At 40.6% G+C, this 16065-nt stretch overlaps 1 protein-coding gene and 1 non-coding gene across 2 annotated transcripts; both read right to left on the bottom strand.

Annotated features, from left to right (window-relative positions):
- Positions 1-104: 104 nt before the first annotated feature.
- On the bottom strand, positions 105-15149 carry polr3e (polymerase (RNA) III (DNA directed) polypeptide E). The gene is made up of 21 exons (XM_042396817.1): positions 14912-15149; positions 14002-14116; positions 12387-12437; positions 12189-12266; positions 11973-12088; positions 10962-11044; positions 10546-10653; positions 10116-10165; positions 9879-9998; positions 9500-9585; positions 9115-9159; positions 8922-9013; positions 8448-8568; positions 8146-8227; positions 7957-8016; positions 6992-7149; positions 6769-6830; positions 6212-6681; positions 2937-3014; positions 1733-1855; positions 105-1567 (listed from the first exon to the last, which is right to left on the bottom strand). Exons 2-21 carry the CDS (start codon positions 14038-14040, stop codon positions 1511-1513), a joined length of 2079 nt encoding a protein of 692 aa, XP_042252751.1. The 5' UTR covers positions 14041-14116; positions 14912-15149; the 3' UTR covers positions 105-1510.
- Positions 15150-15208: 59 nt separating this feature from the next.
- Positions 15209-15290, bottom strand: trnal-aag. Its single transcript has one exon. It is a non-coding gene; the product is annotated as a tRNA-Leu (tRNA).
- Positions 15291-16065: the final 775 nt, after the last annotated feature.

Below are 16065 nucleotides of genomic sequence, written 5' to 3'. Positions count from 1 at the left end.
TAATGGTATTTTAGTGTAAAATGCGGGAAAAAAATACGAGACAAGCTGACATTACAATATTTATTGAGCAAAGTAACAAACCAATGAAAAAAAAAATGCAAGTGTCATTATTGATTAAGCCTTTATTTACATTTCCACTCATAAAGGTCTTAAACATCTTGAAGTATTTCAACGAGAATCAAAGCATTACTGTCTTTGTAATGGCGTTTATGAACGGGTGGGAGTTTGTCCTGAATGCCTTGTGAGGCAGAGGCACTTTAGATGGAGGCTCAAGATAGCAGCACATGGCGATACACCAACGTATCCATAGCAACACCTCCCCCATCACCCACGATCCACCTATTGACTTTGAGTAATGAACGAGTCAGTTCCGGTTCCTTTCTTTCTTTCTTTTTCCTTTTACAATATAATGGATTAAATCCTGACAGATTTATGATAAAAATATGACAACTTTTCTCCAAATTGCATCTTTATTTGGCGATCGAAATCAAGTCACTCTAGTTTCTCTCAAAGAAAAACCCAATTGAAACTTTTTACATTCAACTGAGAAAAAAACAAACCTCAACATCAAGCCATTTAATCCACTTCTTCTTAAATTTTATATTTCACTACACATTAGACTGAATAATACAGAAATGTGAGAAAAAGCCACATTTGATGTAGCAGTTTCCAGGTCCATGATTGCCAAACATAAAGTGATTTAATTTCTATAAACACGAGCATAGTGACATTTAGGGCTTTTTGCTTGTTTCTGCATCACTAGATGGGTTTTTTTTCCCCCCTCTTCTCATGTTGACTCTTCACATTTTAATTAAGCGCTTGCAGCATCCATCGTTAAAGCCGTTGTGTGTTGAGGGTGGAATAAATACAGTATTCATTTGATATGCCTTAACTGAGTCATATTTGTAAAGTTAATGGATGAAAAAGGGAAAATCAGGTTTGCTTCTTCTGAGGTTTTCTACGCACAAGGCCTTAAACAACGTTTGCTTCGTTGGTGACAACTTAAAAAGTGATACACATTTTTTTTCTTTTTTACAAATCAGGAGGAAAAATGAAAGCAGTCTGAGCCGCAGCTGCTTTCAATAGTAAACACCATCCTGCTCTGGTAAAAGCTTAATTCAAAAATAAAGTTCATCAAACATGAAGTCAGAAATCCCAAATCTATTGATAAACCGTATATGTAACTTGCTATGTCTTCATTTTTATTTTATTTTTTTAAATATTCATCGTTTCCGCTCACACTCCAGCTGTCAGTGTGAGTGTGAGAGGAGTTTCTATCCTCCGCGCTGCATCAGAGTGCTCGTGTTAAATGTCAGAAATGCTTCAGTTGAGACGAGGAAAAAGCTTCGTGTTCTGAGCAGACGGCTGACATCTTTGTCCTCCGATCGCCCCGACCTCAGAGCTGGGCGAGCTGTGATTGGCTCTCATCTCTTAGACTGCCCTCCCAGCTGGACACCCGGGAGAGGATTTGATTGGCTGACGGTGACCGCAGGGTGGCAGGCTCTCAGTGTCAGGACTGTATCGTTCCCTTGAGGTACCACATCCCTGCGTGGCTGCTGCAGCACTCCTGGAACAACAAGTCAGGTGCCCGAATGAACATTGACATAGGTTTTTAATTAATTAAAACATACTTATGAATATATATATTTCATTTCCTTCCTAAAGTCCTTTTCCGCTAGATGCCACTAGTGAGTCTATCCTTTAAAACCAGCAGTCCTCTGGGCTCTCTCACCTTGAGCAGCCGGTCAATCTCGGCCTTTGAGACGTCTCCAAACTCCTCTGCCAGTCTGGCTTGTACCATGTTCCTCCTAACGCGGTAGTTCTTCGTGAACAGGTCAAACAGCAGCCGACGGTGCTGCAGGAAGGAAAAGAAACCGATGAATGAGTTTATGGGAAGAGTTACATATTTTGGGGAATACGCTTAGTCGCTTTCTTGCAGAGAGTTAGATGAGAAGATAGATGTTGCTCTCATAAGTCCCTTAAATATGAGCCTAAAATAAACACTGTCCAAAGACGACAAAACTCATTACAAAAACCATTACAAAAAGAGTTTTTTTTTCAACCTTGTGTCACTGACAAGACTCCAGGACTGCGTCTCGCCAAGAAACGGTGCACAGGGAGGGCTCAGCCTCGCCCGTGGTGAACCACAGAGAGCAGAGGAGAGTAGTAACACAGAAGAGACTCTCACTGAGAGGAAATGAAACCAGTACACATAAATTAGGTCAATAACGTGAATAAACATAGTCTGTACTGTGTTTTGCTGTCACTTATGATCACACTACTCTAACTCTGCTCTCTGTGGTTCACCGCGGGCACGGCTGAGCCCTCCATGTGTACGCTACACACACACACAGCGCAGGATAGTATTTTATCTTAGTCTTTAGTCTTTTTGCTAAGCTATCTCTTTACTGTAGCTTCATATTGACATCAGTCTTTTCATCTAACTCTCTCTCAGCAAATAAGTGTGATGACAAACTATGTCTGAAGGGAAACAGCAACACAGACGACCGCACAGAAACAAGTTCTGTCTAAAGTCATCTTTAGTCACCTTGATGATTATAAAGAAGGAAGTCTATTGCAGACGTTTGCAGCTGAAATGCACTGAAGACCACAAAGCATCAACTGTCATTTCCTCCCATTTGCAATTTAAAGAAGAAAAACGAACAGGAGAGAGAGATAAAAAAAAAAAAACCCCAAAGCTATGCTGATTCAACAGAAAGGTGTCCTCTTTTCTCCTGTGTTACGTTGCAATGATGCAACAAGCCTACCACAACAAAACACTGAAACACGCTGCGAAGGCTTTTTTAAAATTCAGGTGAATTTCAGTGATCGCTGAAGGTTTTGACATGTGGTCTGGGGTGTGTTTCAGCTGCAAAATTTTGCAAGCAGTGCAAGATGGAGGATATGAAGACGACTACAGGAAGCTGTGTGTTTACCTTGTCGAATTCCTCTCCGGTCTCCCACAAACCAAACACCTTCTGTTCATCGGGGGATGCTGTGCTCTGAGTAGGAAACTGAATTTAGAGGGGAAACAGCAAAAGTTAGAAAAACATTTGACCAGGAGGTTGCCACACAAAACTACAACATGCTCTGAGTTTGAGCAGGGAAGTAAGTAAAAGTCTCTCTTCTCAGCAGTCACAACTAAGAGATTCTGTTTCAAATGATGTGTACGGCGTTTATAACATAAAATAATAAAAGCTTACTCATCGAAACCTTGATTCAAGTGTGCACATACCATTTTAACTAATAGCTACTTGCATGTTAAACTGCTTTCCGTTCTCAGACACCTGCTTTGTCTGTTCATTTTATCTCTCACCCAAACGAGAAGTCATAACAACAACAGGCCAAACACTGCTGTGACCAGAAGGACCACTGAGCATCCCCAAAATAAAGGATTAACCCTCCAGACACGACCCACTGATCTATAACTGATCTATGAACCGTCTGGCATCTTAACAATAATGTTTACAGCGGCACAGAAGTGGAGTCACCCGATTCCAGATCTGCCTACGTTTGCAAACAACCTCCTGGCTGAACCCCTCGCTGAGCAGTAATGAGCTTTGCTTTGAGGCTAACAAGCTGTTGCGTAACAAAGATGGCGCCCGTCCATTCCCTCCCCCCAAGACGCTTCAAATCCTCTAACGTCAAGGATAGAGATGGGATAAGACCTAAGCCAGGACAGGCCTGGTCCTGGCAGAGACCTGGCTGCTTAATGAAACAATAGGACGTGGCACAGACCACGCCACTCCCCTCCCTAAAAGCAAACACCGCACCAAGAAAAACACATCTAATAGACGACTGATAACAGACCACATCAATCTATATTAAGCCTACAAACATCGACCTTAGTCAAAACACAGAGGACACACCGGCAGACCTCAAATACACAGACGGATCAGGTGGCTCCAAGAACTCGTTTGGAACCTGAGAACTGGGTTTGCGTTGCTTCAGTGCACCGACTCCTTTTCATGCAACAAAGCACTCACAAGCAAATCGACCGTTAATGTCGTTATTCTGTTTGAGAAAACTGATATCTGCATTCAAGCTGCCGGCTAGAAAACCCCCTTATTCAGCAGCCGCAGGCACTTTTAACGAGACAGTGACCAGAGTAGGAGCAGCGGCAGCAGCTCTTCATTCAAGACAAAAGGGGAGACTGTAATCTTGATGCTTCAAAACACGCTTGTGCAGGTTAAAGAGGTTCATGAGTTCTGCTCTGCTCCTAAGGTGCGACCTTTGGTTCAAGCCTATTTGAACAAATCAGTTTGCAGTTCAGCAAGACGGGATGAAAGTCATTACATAATCCAGCCTCAGAAATGACTGCGGTCAGATTAGTAGCTCTGTGTCCAAAAACACAGCCTCCTTATTTAATTGCAACCGCCGCTTTGATGTAACAGGGTCCTGCTTCAGGTAGAGCGTTTTGATAATATATACATATATATAGATATCTATAGATAGATAGAAATCTGTCCACAAGTAGAAATAGTTCTATACTGTTTCTGTTTTATAAATAGTTTCTAATTGAATGATCACACTATTTGCTATTTCACAATATATATAAATTGATATAAATACACTAGTGCTGTCAAAATTAAAGCGTTCATTTTTGAAATAATTTAAAATATTTAAGGCATTAAAAACATTAACATGATTAATGCATTACTGTCTCTCAGAGGCTGTAGGAGGGCTCAGTTTTAAAGCTAGAGTGAACATACTGGTATCATATGAAACTAGATGACCTAAGGCATCCACTGGTACCATTTCATGATACCTTGTCTGGAGTAACGCTCCACTGTGTCAGAATCTTTCCTTGTTCTCTTTTTCATATTTGCAGGACTATTGTAGTCATTTATTGTTGTTAATAATCATTTATATTAGTAATAGTAATAAGTAATAAGAAATTATTGCCTTCTAAGATTATATCTAATTATAATGGCCTCAATGGTTTTGAAATTCAACTGGCACTTGAACATATAGTCCTGGGTTTTGTTATTATTTCCGTTAAGTGCATATAAGAAATACGGCTTTCGAGCTGACAGTCAACGGCCTTGATGGTTCTACTGGAAATCTGTGATTCAACAGGAGAGAATCTGTGTTCAAAGTTAAAAAGATGCTATTAAACTGTAGTATTTGAATTTAAATGTACTTCCTTGGTGTTGATTCTACATTAATTTATTTTAATATCTATTATTACAAGCTTCAATATTAAACCTGCAGTGCGGACCTGTTACATATAAATGAACGTCCGTTACATTCCAGCCGTTGCCGGACGAGTTTGCACTATGCTGATTAAGCCGATCACTGTCAGGTAAATCCTCCGTATAATCACAGGTGTATACAGAGGTTTTAATCTGGTGTCGGGTTTGACATTCCTGCGCTGGCCAGATGAATGCATACAGCACATGCTACATGGGCGGAACATGTGCACTAAAGACCTCCATCGGCCAAGTCAGCTAACTTCCAGATATCTTCTGATTAGCTCTCTGCTAACTTGAGGATAATAACGAGGATAATTTAATTTAATCATGTGGCTCTTCAAGACATTTCACGGGGGTTGTGTGACACTCAAAACAATTTATCCACCTTTTTACAGCCGCAGCAGTAGATAAAAAAAAGAAGAAAGATATTCAGTTTACTATTATAAGAGAAAGAAATCAGGAAAAAAAAAAAAAAAATCACATTTGAGAGGCTGGAACCAAGGAATTTTTGACATTTTTGCTTAAAAAAAACCCCAAAAACTTAATTATAAATAACTGATTATCAAAATTGTAGCAGATTAATTTTCTTCAGATCAACTACTCAGTTAATCGACCAATCGTTGCAGCTCTAGTGGTAACTACGCTGTTTAACAAGAAAGTTTCAAGACAGAGAAAACTGTTGCTGCCATTCAGAGTTGTAACTTCCTGCCTCAAAGCGATATAAACCGCTGTGCAATGATTTGGCACCTGATAATCCTTCAAACTCATACCTTTTGCAACACACCCTCACCAATGCAGCCCTTCGCAATGTTTTTCTGGACTACTGTCAGTCTAAACACAGCGACGCCAGCATAAATTCCAAATGCTGAGATGGGTTTATAGACATGTGACTAAACAACACAAAAGACTGAAGAAAGGAAGGAAAACAGGAGAATCCGGACTTCCAACTGGACTCTGGACATCCAAAAACCTTGTAAATCCTGAATTTTGCCCACATTTCCTCCTTGAATACTCACAGGCACCATTATCTGTTTGCACTGGCAGGACAGTACAGCGTCCTGTAGCATGCGGTCCGAGATGGAGTTAAAGACACCGTGCCCCGCCGGCATGGAAGCCAGGTGGAGGTTAAATAGCCTCTTAAACTCATTCAGCGTCAGTACAAAATGCTTCCTGAAAGTCTTGATCACAAAGTTTTGCAGCTCCTGGGAAGGCGTGTTGGTGGGACTCCCTCCGTTACCGTTAGTATGATCGAAGTTGGGGGAGGTAGCGCTGGGGTAACCATTGATAGAACCGTTGGGGATGGAGGAGGACGGGGGAGAGGAGGTGTCCATAGGTTCGTCTTCCCTGTCACTGACTGGTTCCTGTTTGATGTGGATGCTGCTTCCCGCTCGTTTGGCGTCCAGATCCTTTTGTAGGGACGCCTGTTTTTCCTGTGCACGATCTTGAGCCATCTTCAGGCGCTGCTCCCCGCTGACATGGACAGCATCTGAAAAACGACACATAAAGACATCAGCTCAAGCAACATCGTTTCTGCTGCGTGTTTAATTTGCAATATATTAACAGTACAACACACCAGGCTGAGGGGAATTCTTTGGCATGAAGTCTTCTTTAGAGAAGTTAAAGACCTTTTCCAACCTTCAAGGAAAAGAGAAGAGATTTGTACAAATTAATCTTGATAAACAGTCCACAAAATATATAATAGCAAAAGAATATACTGGCGAATGGAGGCTTATCTAGAAAAAAACTCCTTGTTCCTTAATCATCAGGAAGTCTTCTGGCTTCTGAGTATAACCTACTTGCTCTGGATGCCAAGCCACAGCATGTGTTGCCTGTGGGCAACATCTGGGTGTTTCTTAATGAAGTCTTCATCAGTAGGCAACAGGAACTCCCAGCCCCGGTTTATCCGAGGCACAGCCACATGCTCCAAGAACTCCTTCACGTCCTCCGGAGGAAGCTGAAAGCGACACGAGGAGGAACTTGTTAGTTCAGTTTACCTGAATGAACGAGACGTTTTAATGTAGCCTCAAGGTGACAGAAGCAAGCTAGAGCAGGTGTTCAAAGATGCTCTCCTTCACCTGGGAGACGCTCAGTGCAAATCACAATGAGCATCTCCCAGGTGGAGGAGTTTGTTTTTGCTTAGACCACAATCCCAAAAGAACTCCCCGCCGGCTGTAGCTGTAATATGTCTGCAATAAGTTTTAAAATAAGAAGAATACGCTTGCCATGTGACAAAGCAAATGCAATTTTGCACACAAATTGATTGGGTCCAAAAACAAGTGAAATGTTTCCGTTTATCACATCTCCACAGAAAACTTCCTGTTAAAAACCCCAAGGGCCTAATTTGCTATAAAATTAGCCTCCCAGGCAGCCCATGTTGTGAAGCGGAGTGATTAAACTCGGCAGGCAATGTTCATGTTCATGCTGTACGGATCAATTCACCAGCCACAACATGGAGCTCACACTGAACGGAAGACAGAGCCCTGGTCGGTTTTGTCCAGTGACCATTCAATAAAGTTTAGCAAGACGATTTTAACAACATTGACAAAATTCTACCATGAAAATGTTAAAAATTACAGAAAATGGTTGCAAACTACTCATTAAAAAAAGCTACATTAAATTTGATTTGAACATTGAGATGCTGGTGAGGCTCCTTGATTAAGATGCAAAGCTCGCTCAAAAAACACAAGCTCTTAGGCCGTGTTAAGTTTTACTAAGAAGGAATATTCTGGTAAATTATTATTTTAGTCATGTTCATCCTTACTTTGATGATGGACGTAACCTCCTTTCTCATCAAAGAGCGTTCCAGAGTGAACCTCCACATCTAAGAAGGAACAAACAAATGAGTCAGCATCATGTTGACCACACAAAACACATGATCAGGCCTGTTATTGGTTTAATTTTGAGTAATTCAGTAACAAACAAAAAAATAAAATCAGTGACAGCAGCTCACCACAAAGTCCCGGCCACGACAGAGCACTTCAGCAGGGACGCCGCTGTGAGGACTGCAGGTGTTTTTAGGATACAGAACATCACTGAAAAAAAACAACATACAGAAACATCACACATCTGCCAGGCCGCTGTGTTTCATATGAATATGTTAAATCACAGAGCACACAGGCCTTACATCTCAGCATGGGCTGCAGTTCAGATTAAACATTTACACTCATTTAAAAAGTTGCTGTGAACCTTTTTTTTTTTTTTTGACATTTTAGTCTTAAATTAATCTGTGTTGGAGCTGCTGCATTGTCTCACCTTTTGACAACCCAGTTTCCCTGAACCAGCAGCGCCACCTGCTGGATGCAGCGCAGCACTGCGGTTGAGTCGGTACCAGAGGCGAGCAAGCCCATCAGGTTCGCAAATGGCATCACTTTGACTAAAGATGAGTGGAGACAATGAGAAGGAAACATTTCTGTTAACGGAAGGTCAAACAGCCTGAATGTTAAAATGGTGTAAATTTGATGCAGTTCAGGACATGAAAAAGAGTCCGCTGGGTGACAATTACTTTAAACCTAAACCAAAAAGAGTGAAAAACCATCCTCTTGGAAACGAAGCAGCTGTATTCATCATTACTAATACTTTGATGCCTCCGTCTGGCACAAACACAAACTGCACTGACTTAACAATCTGCTGTTTAAATAATCGGAAATACAGTATATGTCACAAATGATTGATTTCTGAAAAAAAACACAGACGTTGCAGCCCTACTATCTAAATGTGTTAACCTACCGTTCTTCATCAGGGTCTTGACTTGCTCGCCCAGCGGCAGAGTGCGGAGTTGAGCCATTGAAAGCACATTACTCGGACCTACAGGCCTCACACTAATATACAGAAGGACAGTTGGAGAGAAAACAGTGTCAATGACTCTTTGAACCTGTTTAACAAACTCTCATCTTTTGTCAGAAGAAAGAGGAACACTTACACTTTTTCTTCTGCAAGAGGTGGCATCAGCATTGCGAGATACTCCCTAAGAAAATAAAGATAAAGCAGGTCAGAAGGAAAGCATCAAGAATGAAAGAATGACAAAAAAAGAACTAATGATCCTTTTTGGTAGATTTTTTACTTTTTAAAACAGCATCAATATACCCAATCACAGTAAAAACACCTCTAACCATCAAACATTTACTTTAATTCATATAATATTTGCAACCCGACAAAAAAACAGAAGTTTGGTGGCAGAAAATGTTAGATTTTTAAAGTGAGGCAAGACAATCATGACTTTGTTTTACCAAAATCAAAAGAATACAGTACAGACAACTATTAAAAATAATAATATAGAGTGTAAGTAATGTAAAGTTCATACTCACTTAGGAGTTTTGACCAGTTCAGAGTTCTCTGAGGCGTCCACCGACTGGCAGAACAGGTACTGCTTTTCATGTTCTGAACGGCTGTCCTGAATTTAAAAAACATGACAAAGATGCAACTGATTGAGACAACTCTTCATGTCAACGTCTCCTGAAGATGAAGAACGGCTACAATACTATCAGATAATGTTTACAGTACTAAAATCAGATGTCAGCAGCCTTTTATTACCAATCAACAGAAGATATAGGTTAAACTAAATAGAGGAAAGTAGAAGCTCCATCACTTTTGATATTACATGGGGTAAGTATGTATTTTGGTGAAGGTGATTACATTAAAGTTTAGTACACAGTGTGGTGTCCTAATGGTGAGTGCGGCCCTTACCTTGACTCCGTGGTAGTGCAGGTGAACCCAGGGCTCTTCTGCCTGCTTCTTCTGGAGGAATTCGTACGACTGGATCCTCCTCTGCCGGGCCTGCTCCGACTCGGGACGAGCAAACCTCACCTGGAGAGAAACGCGCAGAAAAATTTAGATATGACGGCTTTACATGTGCGCACGAAGTCAGAGCGATCGTGAGTTTGAGAGAGTGAATGTGTGCACATGTTGTTGTTTTTTTTTTACCGTAATGGCTTTGGCTTCCTCCTCAGCTTCATCCTGGGAGGAGTCTCCACCTGCAGACAGAAGACTCTGGTCATTTAACAGTCATCACACCTTTATTGTATCGAGTAAAGTTGATAAAAGCATCAAACTCGACTGTTTTATGTGTAAAAAGTGTCAATAAATCTGCCCAACCAAGGGATTTGCCTAACTAATGAGTATTGGTGCTATTTTTTGAAGAAAATGGGAAAAAGAAAAGAAATTGATTTCTGTTGCTAAATTAGTTTTATAATAACATTTATAAATGCATTTTGCTCTATTTATCTGAGGATAATGTGGAGGGCAAGTGAGATCGTTTCAAGCAGATGATTTTCTGTTATCACACCAAATAAATGCAACATACACTTATCTCTGTCTTGTATTTTATTCTGGAAAACATGAAAAACAAACTCACCTTCATTGGCTGCCTCCCTCTCTCTGGTTTTGTTGTCGGCCTTGTCCAGGTAAGAGAAGCTGGGTCTCATCTGCAGGATTCCCGTCAGAGGTGTGACATGAAGCTCACCTGTTGACATCGTTAGGAAAACAATTAAAGACCTAAATCCTGATTTTGAGCATTAATAATGACAGCAGTGGTTGATTTGTGGACTCGTGTTAGTAAGTCATGAAGTCGGTCATATTGACATATTTTGTTATCTTCACTGTAAACACAGAACACTAAAAAAAGAAAAGATAAGAAACGTTAACACTGATAAAGATTCAAATGGACTCTGTCAACATGTTGGCGACCTTTGTGGATTTTTTTTACAAGAGGCAGAGATACAGCTAAACCAAAACACAAACATGGCGATACAGTGGACTGAATAATCAGACCTTTGCGGAACACAGCGGCAGCGTATCTGGAGGTGTTGGTGGTGGCCTGGATGGAGGAGAACGTCTGTTTGTCCATCATTTTCCTGTGGAAAAAAAAACAAAGAGAAGAAGAGTCATTAACTGTGCTGTCTATCTTGCTGCAAGAAGGGTGAAATCCTGGAAAACTTTTGTCCATTTTGCCGAGCCTGATGCCATTAAAGACCGTACATTTATCACACTGACTAAGGGTCCTTTCACACCTCACCTGGTTGGTTCGGTTCATTTACGAGTGAAAGCAAAGCAGACCGACGACAGGATTTTGTTGTAGTCGACATGTGAAGCATGAATTCAAGAGCTAAACTACTGTTAAATCTATCTGTTGATCATCAAGAGAGTAATCTGTATAAACCATTAGTGAAAGGATATAAATATACAAGATCATTTGGTAAATCATATGCACATCACCACATGAGTGCAAGGATTTCCTCTTATCAATAACAAAGACGAATAGAGTTAAAACAGCAGTGAATTGTGCTTATAACTTCTTCCGTGTATGTTGGCAGTCAATGAAAAGAGTGTGAAACGCTTAGCGACCACACAGTAATTATCTCCTGTGATATGGTACAAGATCAAGAGCAGTCATGTTATCTAATTACAGTTATCCAGGGATGCTTCTTTTTTGTTCTGTTTATATCTGTCGATGTAATTTATGACATATGAAGTCCAGTTGTAGTCATGAATACTATTTTTGTGAGCTCTTTGTAACACCAGAGATTCACATTAGGTTCAGTAAAGTGTTGCATGACTTGCCAACCTGTCCAATGAATGAGTTACCTGTCAGGTTATGTGACTTTATATTTACTCTTCTTGGTTAGTTTGTAAAAAATAAAAATAAAAAAAGTCCGTATGAACACAAACCAGACCAGACTAAAAGGCAGCAGATCAACTGAACTAAAAAGGTGTGAAAGTGACCTAATAGGACACCGGCATACAAGGGGTTAATGTTATACGAAGGTTTAACAGTGGACATACACTGAATATGTGTTGGTTTCATCATAGGAGGTGCCATCCACATTCAGAGCGATCTGCTCTCCTTTACTGCGACAGTAGTTGGGACTCATTGTGTTTATGGCCATTTCCAACTCCACCTGTATAACGTGTGGTAGAAAGAACATTTACAAAACACTTTCAGAGGAAACAGAAATCCTTAAAAGATGAGCTGTAACAAAAGAAAAAAGCCTTTTTTACCCTTTGCTGTTTGGGTTTGATCTTAGCAGTTAAGTGGCTGACATCATCGTAGGTCATAGTGGAGGGTCGGACAGGGTACTGCGTCAGAAAAAAACAATACAGGTGATTAGTGACTCATGACATTAGATAATTTTAGAGAAGCTGCTCAAAAACTGACTTGTCCTCGTCAGCATTAAGTACAACAAAGGAAACGCTTACCTGAAAAAGATACAACTTATCTGCGAGGCTTTTGGCAAGATACACATCAATCTGAAAGACACATTGATCAAAGTTATTCTCTGAGTTTGCAAACTGGTAGATATTCTCATTCATGAAGCCATGACCACAAAATCACTGATGTTTCTCGTGCTTAATTTAGATCAAGGCAGGAAACAGTGGCTGGGATGGAAAAAATAGGACAAAAACTACAAATATTTAAGTTTAAATGTAAAATAACCTTTTTGCATCTGGTGGCAAGAAAACATGGTGATAGTGTCAAATTTGTGTTAAATGTCAGATAATATTTAAAAAAGGCATGTCACATTTTCTGAAAGCCTAAAGTGATGCCTTTAAATGTACTGTTTTGTCTGACTAACAGTCTAAAACTCGATCACATGACACATGTTCGCTCCATGCCAGAAGTGACACCTAAAAACTAATGTAAAAAGGACAAGACTGGCATTATAAATCCCAAGAAAAGATGAAACCAACAGTGCTTTAGTCTCTCTATACTGACTAAAGCCCCTTTCAGACACGCACCCATTTACATCAGTCTCACTGGAAATTTACCATGTCGGTCTCACGTCTGAATAAGCGCCCTGGTCACATTTACGTGGGTCGAACCGAGTAACATTTCCACTTTCAACACGACACAAGTCTGAATTGAATGCAGTCAGGTTAATGTAAAGGCTGCAGCAGCACAACGTAAAACGTGCAGAGAGAGTAATGCACATCTTGTTTCACCTTCTACTGGAGCAGAAGAAAAAAAAAACCTCTTATAACCAAAGTAATAATGATATTTTCAATTTTAATTCATGTCAACTCCACAAATTAACACAACAATCATCTACAGTACGTCCGAATGACAAGATGCCATCACTTTGAACAACTTGATTAAGCCAACAATGTCACATATTCCACTCTAGTCTGAAAAGGGCTTAATTTCTTAAGATGTTACATAAAGAGGAGTAAATAGTGCATTTGTTGGGGACATATTTAGTATGCTAGTGAGTATTTCTGGCTCCAAATAAACTACAGTGCCCATGTTCATAATAATGAGGGAATATGTCAGGAATATGGTGTGGTTTACTTATGTGTTTAAGGGTCTTAAAACAACAGTCAGGTGTCCATATGAACACTGAAAGAGGTTTTCCTCGCTGTAATCATTCCTCCTGTTCATACTGGCTGTTAAAAGATCCCCTTCAAATGTGCTTTCAATGTAAGTGATGGGGGACAAAATCCACAGTGTGTCCACATAGTCATTAGGTGCCAAAATGCATTTAAAAGTTTATCTGATGCTTTTATGAGGCTTCAGCAGTCTGAGTTAGACATATCAAGTGGATATCTGCCACATTTACAGTCTTTTTAGCATCAAATTCCCTCTTTGTGTTTCCTCTGACCGTGTTTCCCTGTTGAGCTGTGGTGGAAGTATAGTATCGAAAAGAGGGAATTTAGCACTAAAAAGACTAACATTGAGAAAGATATCTACTGGATTTGACTAACTTGGATGGTTGAAGCTTCATATTAGCCTCAGATAAACTTTTAAGTACACTTTTGCACAACAATGGAGGTCTATAGCGCATCCAGTCTTTTCCTTTAACCAGCCCATACGTACCTCTTCTATAATGGGGTCATCATCATCCCCGCTGGCCATATTGATGTGAGCAGAGCGAGGAGGGGAAGAGGAGATAAAAGAGGAGAGGAGCGGCAGCAGATCTTAGAGATCCAACCTGGAAACAACGAAACACAAAGTCAGAGTCACAGGAATTGTATTCTACAAACACAAGCTCCTACCAGACCAAAAAAAAAGACTGGTAACAAAGAAAACAGATGACAGGCAGCTGCTGCAGTAACAAGAACATCACCAATGTGACTCAACATATCAAGGTTACATCAGATCTCATTAGGATGTTTGTCTGGGTGTTTCAGGTTGTCAGTCCTCTATCTTTATTTCACCAATTATAGAAAGTAAACCATGAAAACCCCTTTAAGTTAGTCAATAGCAAGACCATGATCAAGCAGTCTGTGAGGTAAATCTCACATGATGTAAGAACATGTAATCCACATTAAATGACTCTTCATCATGCAAACACTATGTAACAAATGTTATATATATAGCTAACACGGCAGGCAACGATTTCTGACAATTATAACACTCATTGCAGATCATTGTTCCTAAAAATAAGTCCTATTACTGGCTACGTTAGCTTCATTAGCAAGCTGGAAAACAAACAGCCACTTGTCACAGGCCTGCACCAACACTACGGGTTAAAATATAACTCGGATACAAATCTAAACACCTGTAAAAGAAAGCAGGACAAAAAGCAACACGCTCAACATTTCCTCTTTCTATAAACAATCGTATGAGCAACGAAACTAGCTGATAGCCGGTGGTAGCTTTGCCTTGAACTAGCAGTCAAGTTAAGCGTAGCATTTGTTAGCTTATGCCAGTCAAAATACCACACGGGCCTGGTTTTTACGCGTCATTTTCCCTAAACAGCATCCCGGTTAGATTTCGCTCTCACCTGCACACTTCAGCCCAGAAATGTGGTGCGTTGAAGGAGCAGAAGGAGTGTCTTAACTCCGGCTAATGCTAACCCAGCTGAAGTCAGTTAGTGTCGGTACCATGTTGACTCCACGCAGGCACGTGGGGAGGAGCGCGTGCCCATAATGCACAGCGAAGTCCAACGCACAGTGACCGTTATTTTAACTGCAATGTCGTATTTTTGTTAGCGGTTACAGTTGAGTGTCTCGTATATACATGTCATTTAACTGTGTGGAGAGTACAGCAGATTATAACCACAGAGTATGAAAAAGACTATTGGCAGCGGTGGGATTCGAACCCACGCCCCCGAAGAGACTGGAGCCTTAATCCAGCGCCTTAGACCGCTCGGCCACGCTACCTTATGGAAACATGCAGAGGAATCTCACCATAATATTCGAAACAAGTCAAATATGAAAAAGTATTGCACAGTTTTTCTTCACACACCTTTCACTTTACACTAATCTCATTTATATTTTGCCCTAAAACCCCGAAAGGTGATTTTTTTTCCCTTGTGTGTACAAGTTAATTTACTATAAATTCATACGCGTCTCTAACACAAAACCCGACAATTTCAGATGCACACAGCCACCATATAATGAAGAGAATTTAGCTGATAAAGTTTCACCTCGGGGATGTCATACAATGAAACTGCATGTAAAGGAAGAACGAAAGGGCTGCAGGGTATCCAGACGAAAATCCATTTATTAACAAGTGGTAAATGATAAGTGGACTGCATCTATATAGCGCCTTTCTAGTCTTCCGACCACTCAAAGTGCTTTACACTACGTGCCAACATTGACCTGTTCTCACACACATTCATACAGTCATGGAAGAGGCTGCCATGCAAGGTGTCAAGCTGCTCATCAAGAGGGGTTTCTAATGTTCATTCACACACACTCACACACACTCACACAACTTCGGGAGAAATTGGTTCAGTATCTTGCCCAAGGACACTTTGACATGCTGGGGATCGAACTACCAATCTTCCAATTAGGGGGCAACCTGTGCTTCCTCCTGAGCTCAGTCTCCTGCAGACTTTAATTTTTCATTAATGACTTATCAAGACTTATCATAGATCTCAATGAAGCGGCATTTCAGGCGTGTGGGAACCTAACCCAGAAGAGGGAGACTGGA

Source organism: Thunnus maccoyii, chromosome 20 (assembly GCF_910596095.1).
Source record: "Thunnus maccoyii chromosome 20, fThuMac1.1, whole genome shotgun sequence".
NCBI classification, from domain to species: Eukaryota; Metazoa; Chordata; class Actinopteri; order Scombriformes; family Scombridae; genus Thunnus; species Thunnus maccoyii.
The sequence above is the reverse complement of the archived record's forward strand: the minus strand, read 5'-3'. Positions and strand labels throughout refer to the sequence as shown.

Coding starts and splice junctions, on each gene's coding strand:
- polr3e (XM_042396817.1), bottom strand. CDS start 14,040: ATGGCCAGCGGGGATGATGATGACCCCATTATAGAAGAG. Junction 10,654..10,961: donor TGCCGCTGTGTTCCGCAAAG/GTCTGATTATTC, acceptor CGATGTCAACAG/GTGAGCTTCATGTCACACCT. Junction 6,831..6,991: donor TGGCTTGGCATCCAGAGCAA/GTAGGTTATACT, acceptor TTTTCCTTGAAG/GTTGGAAAAGGTCTTTAACT.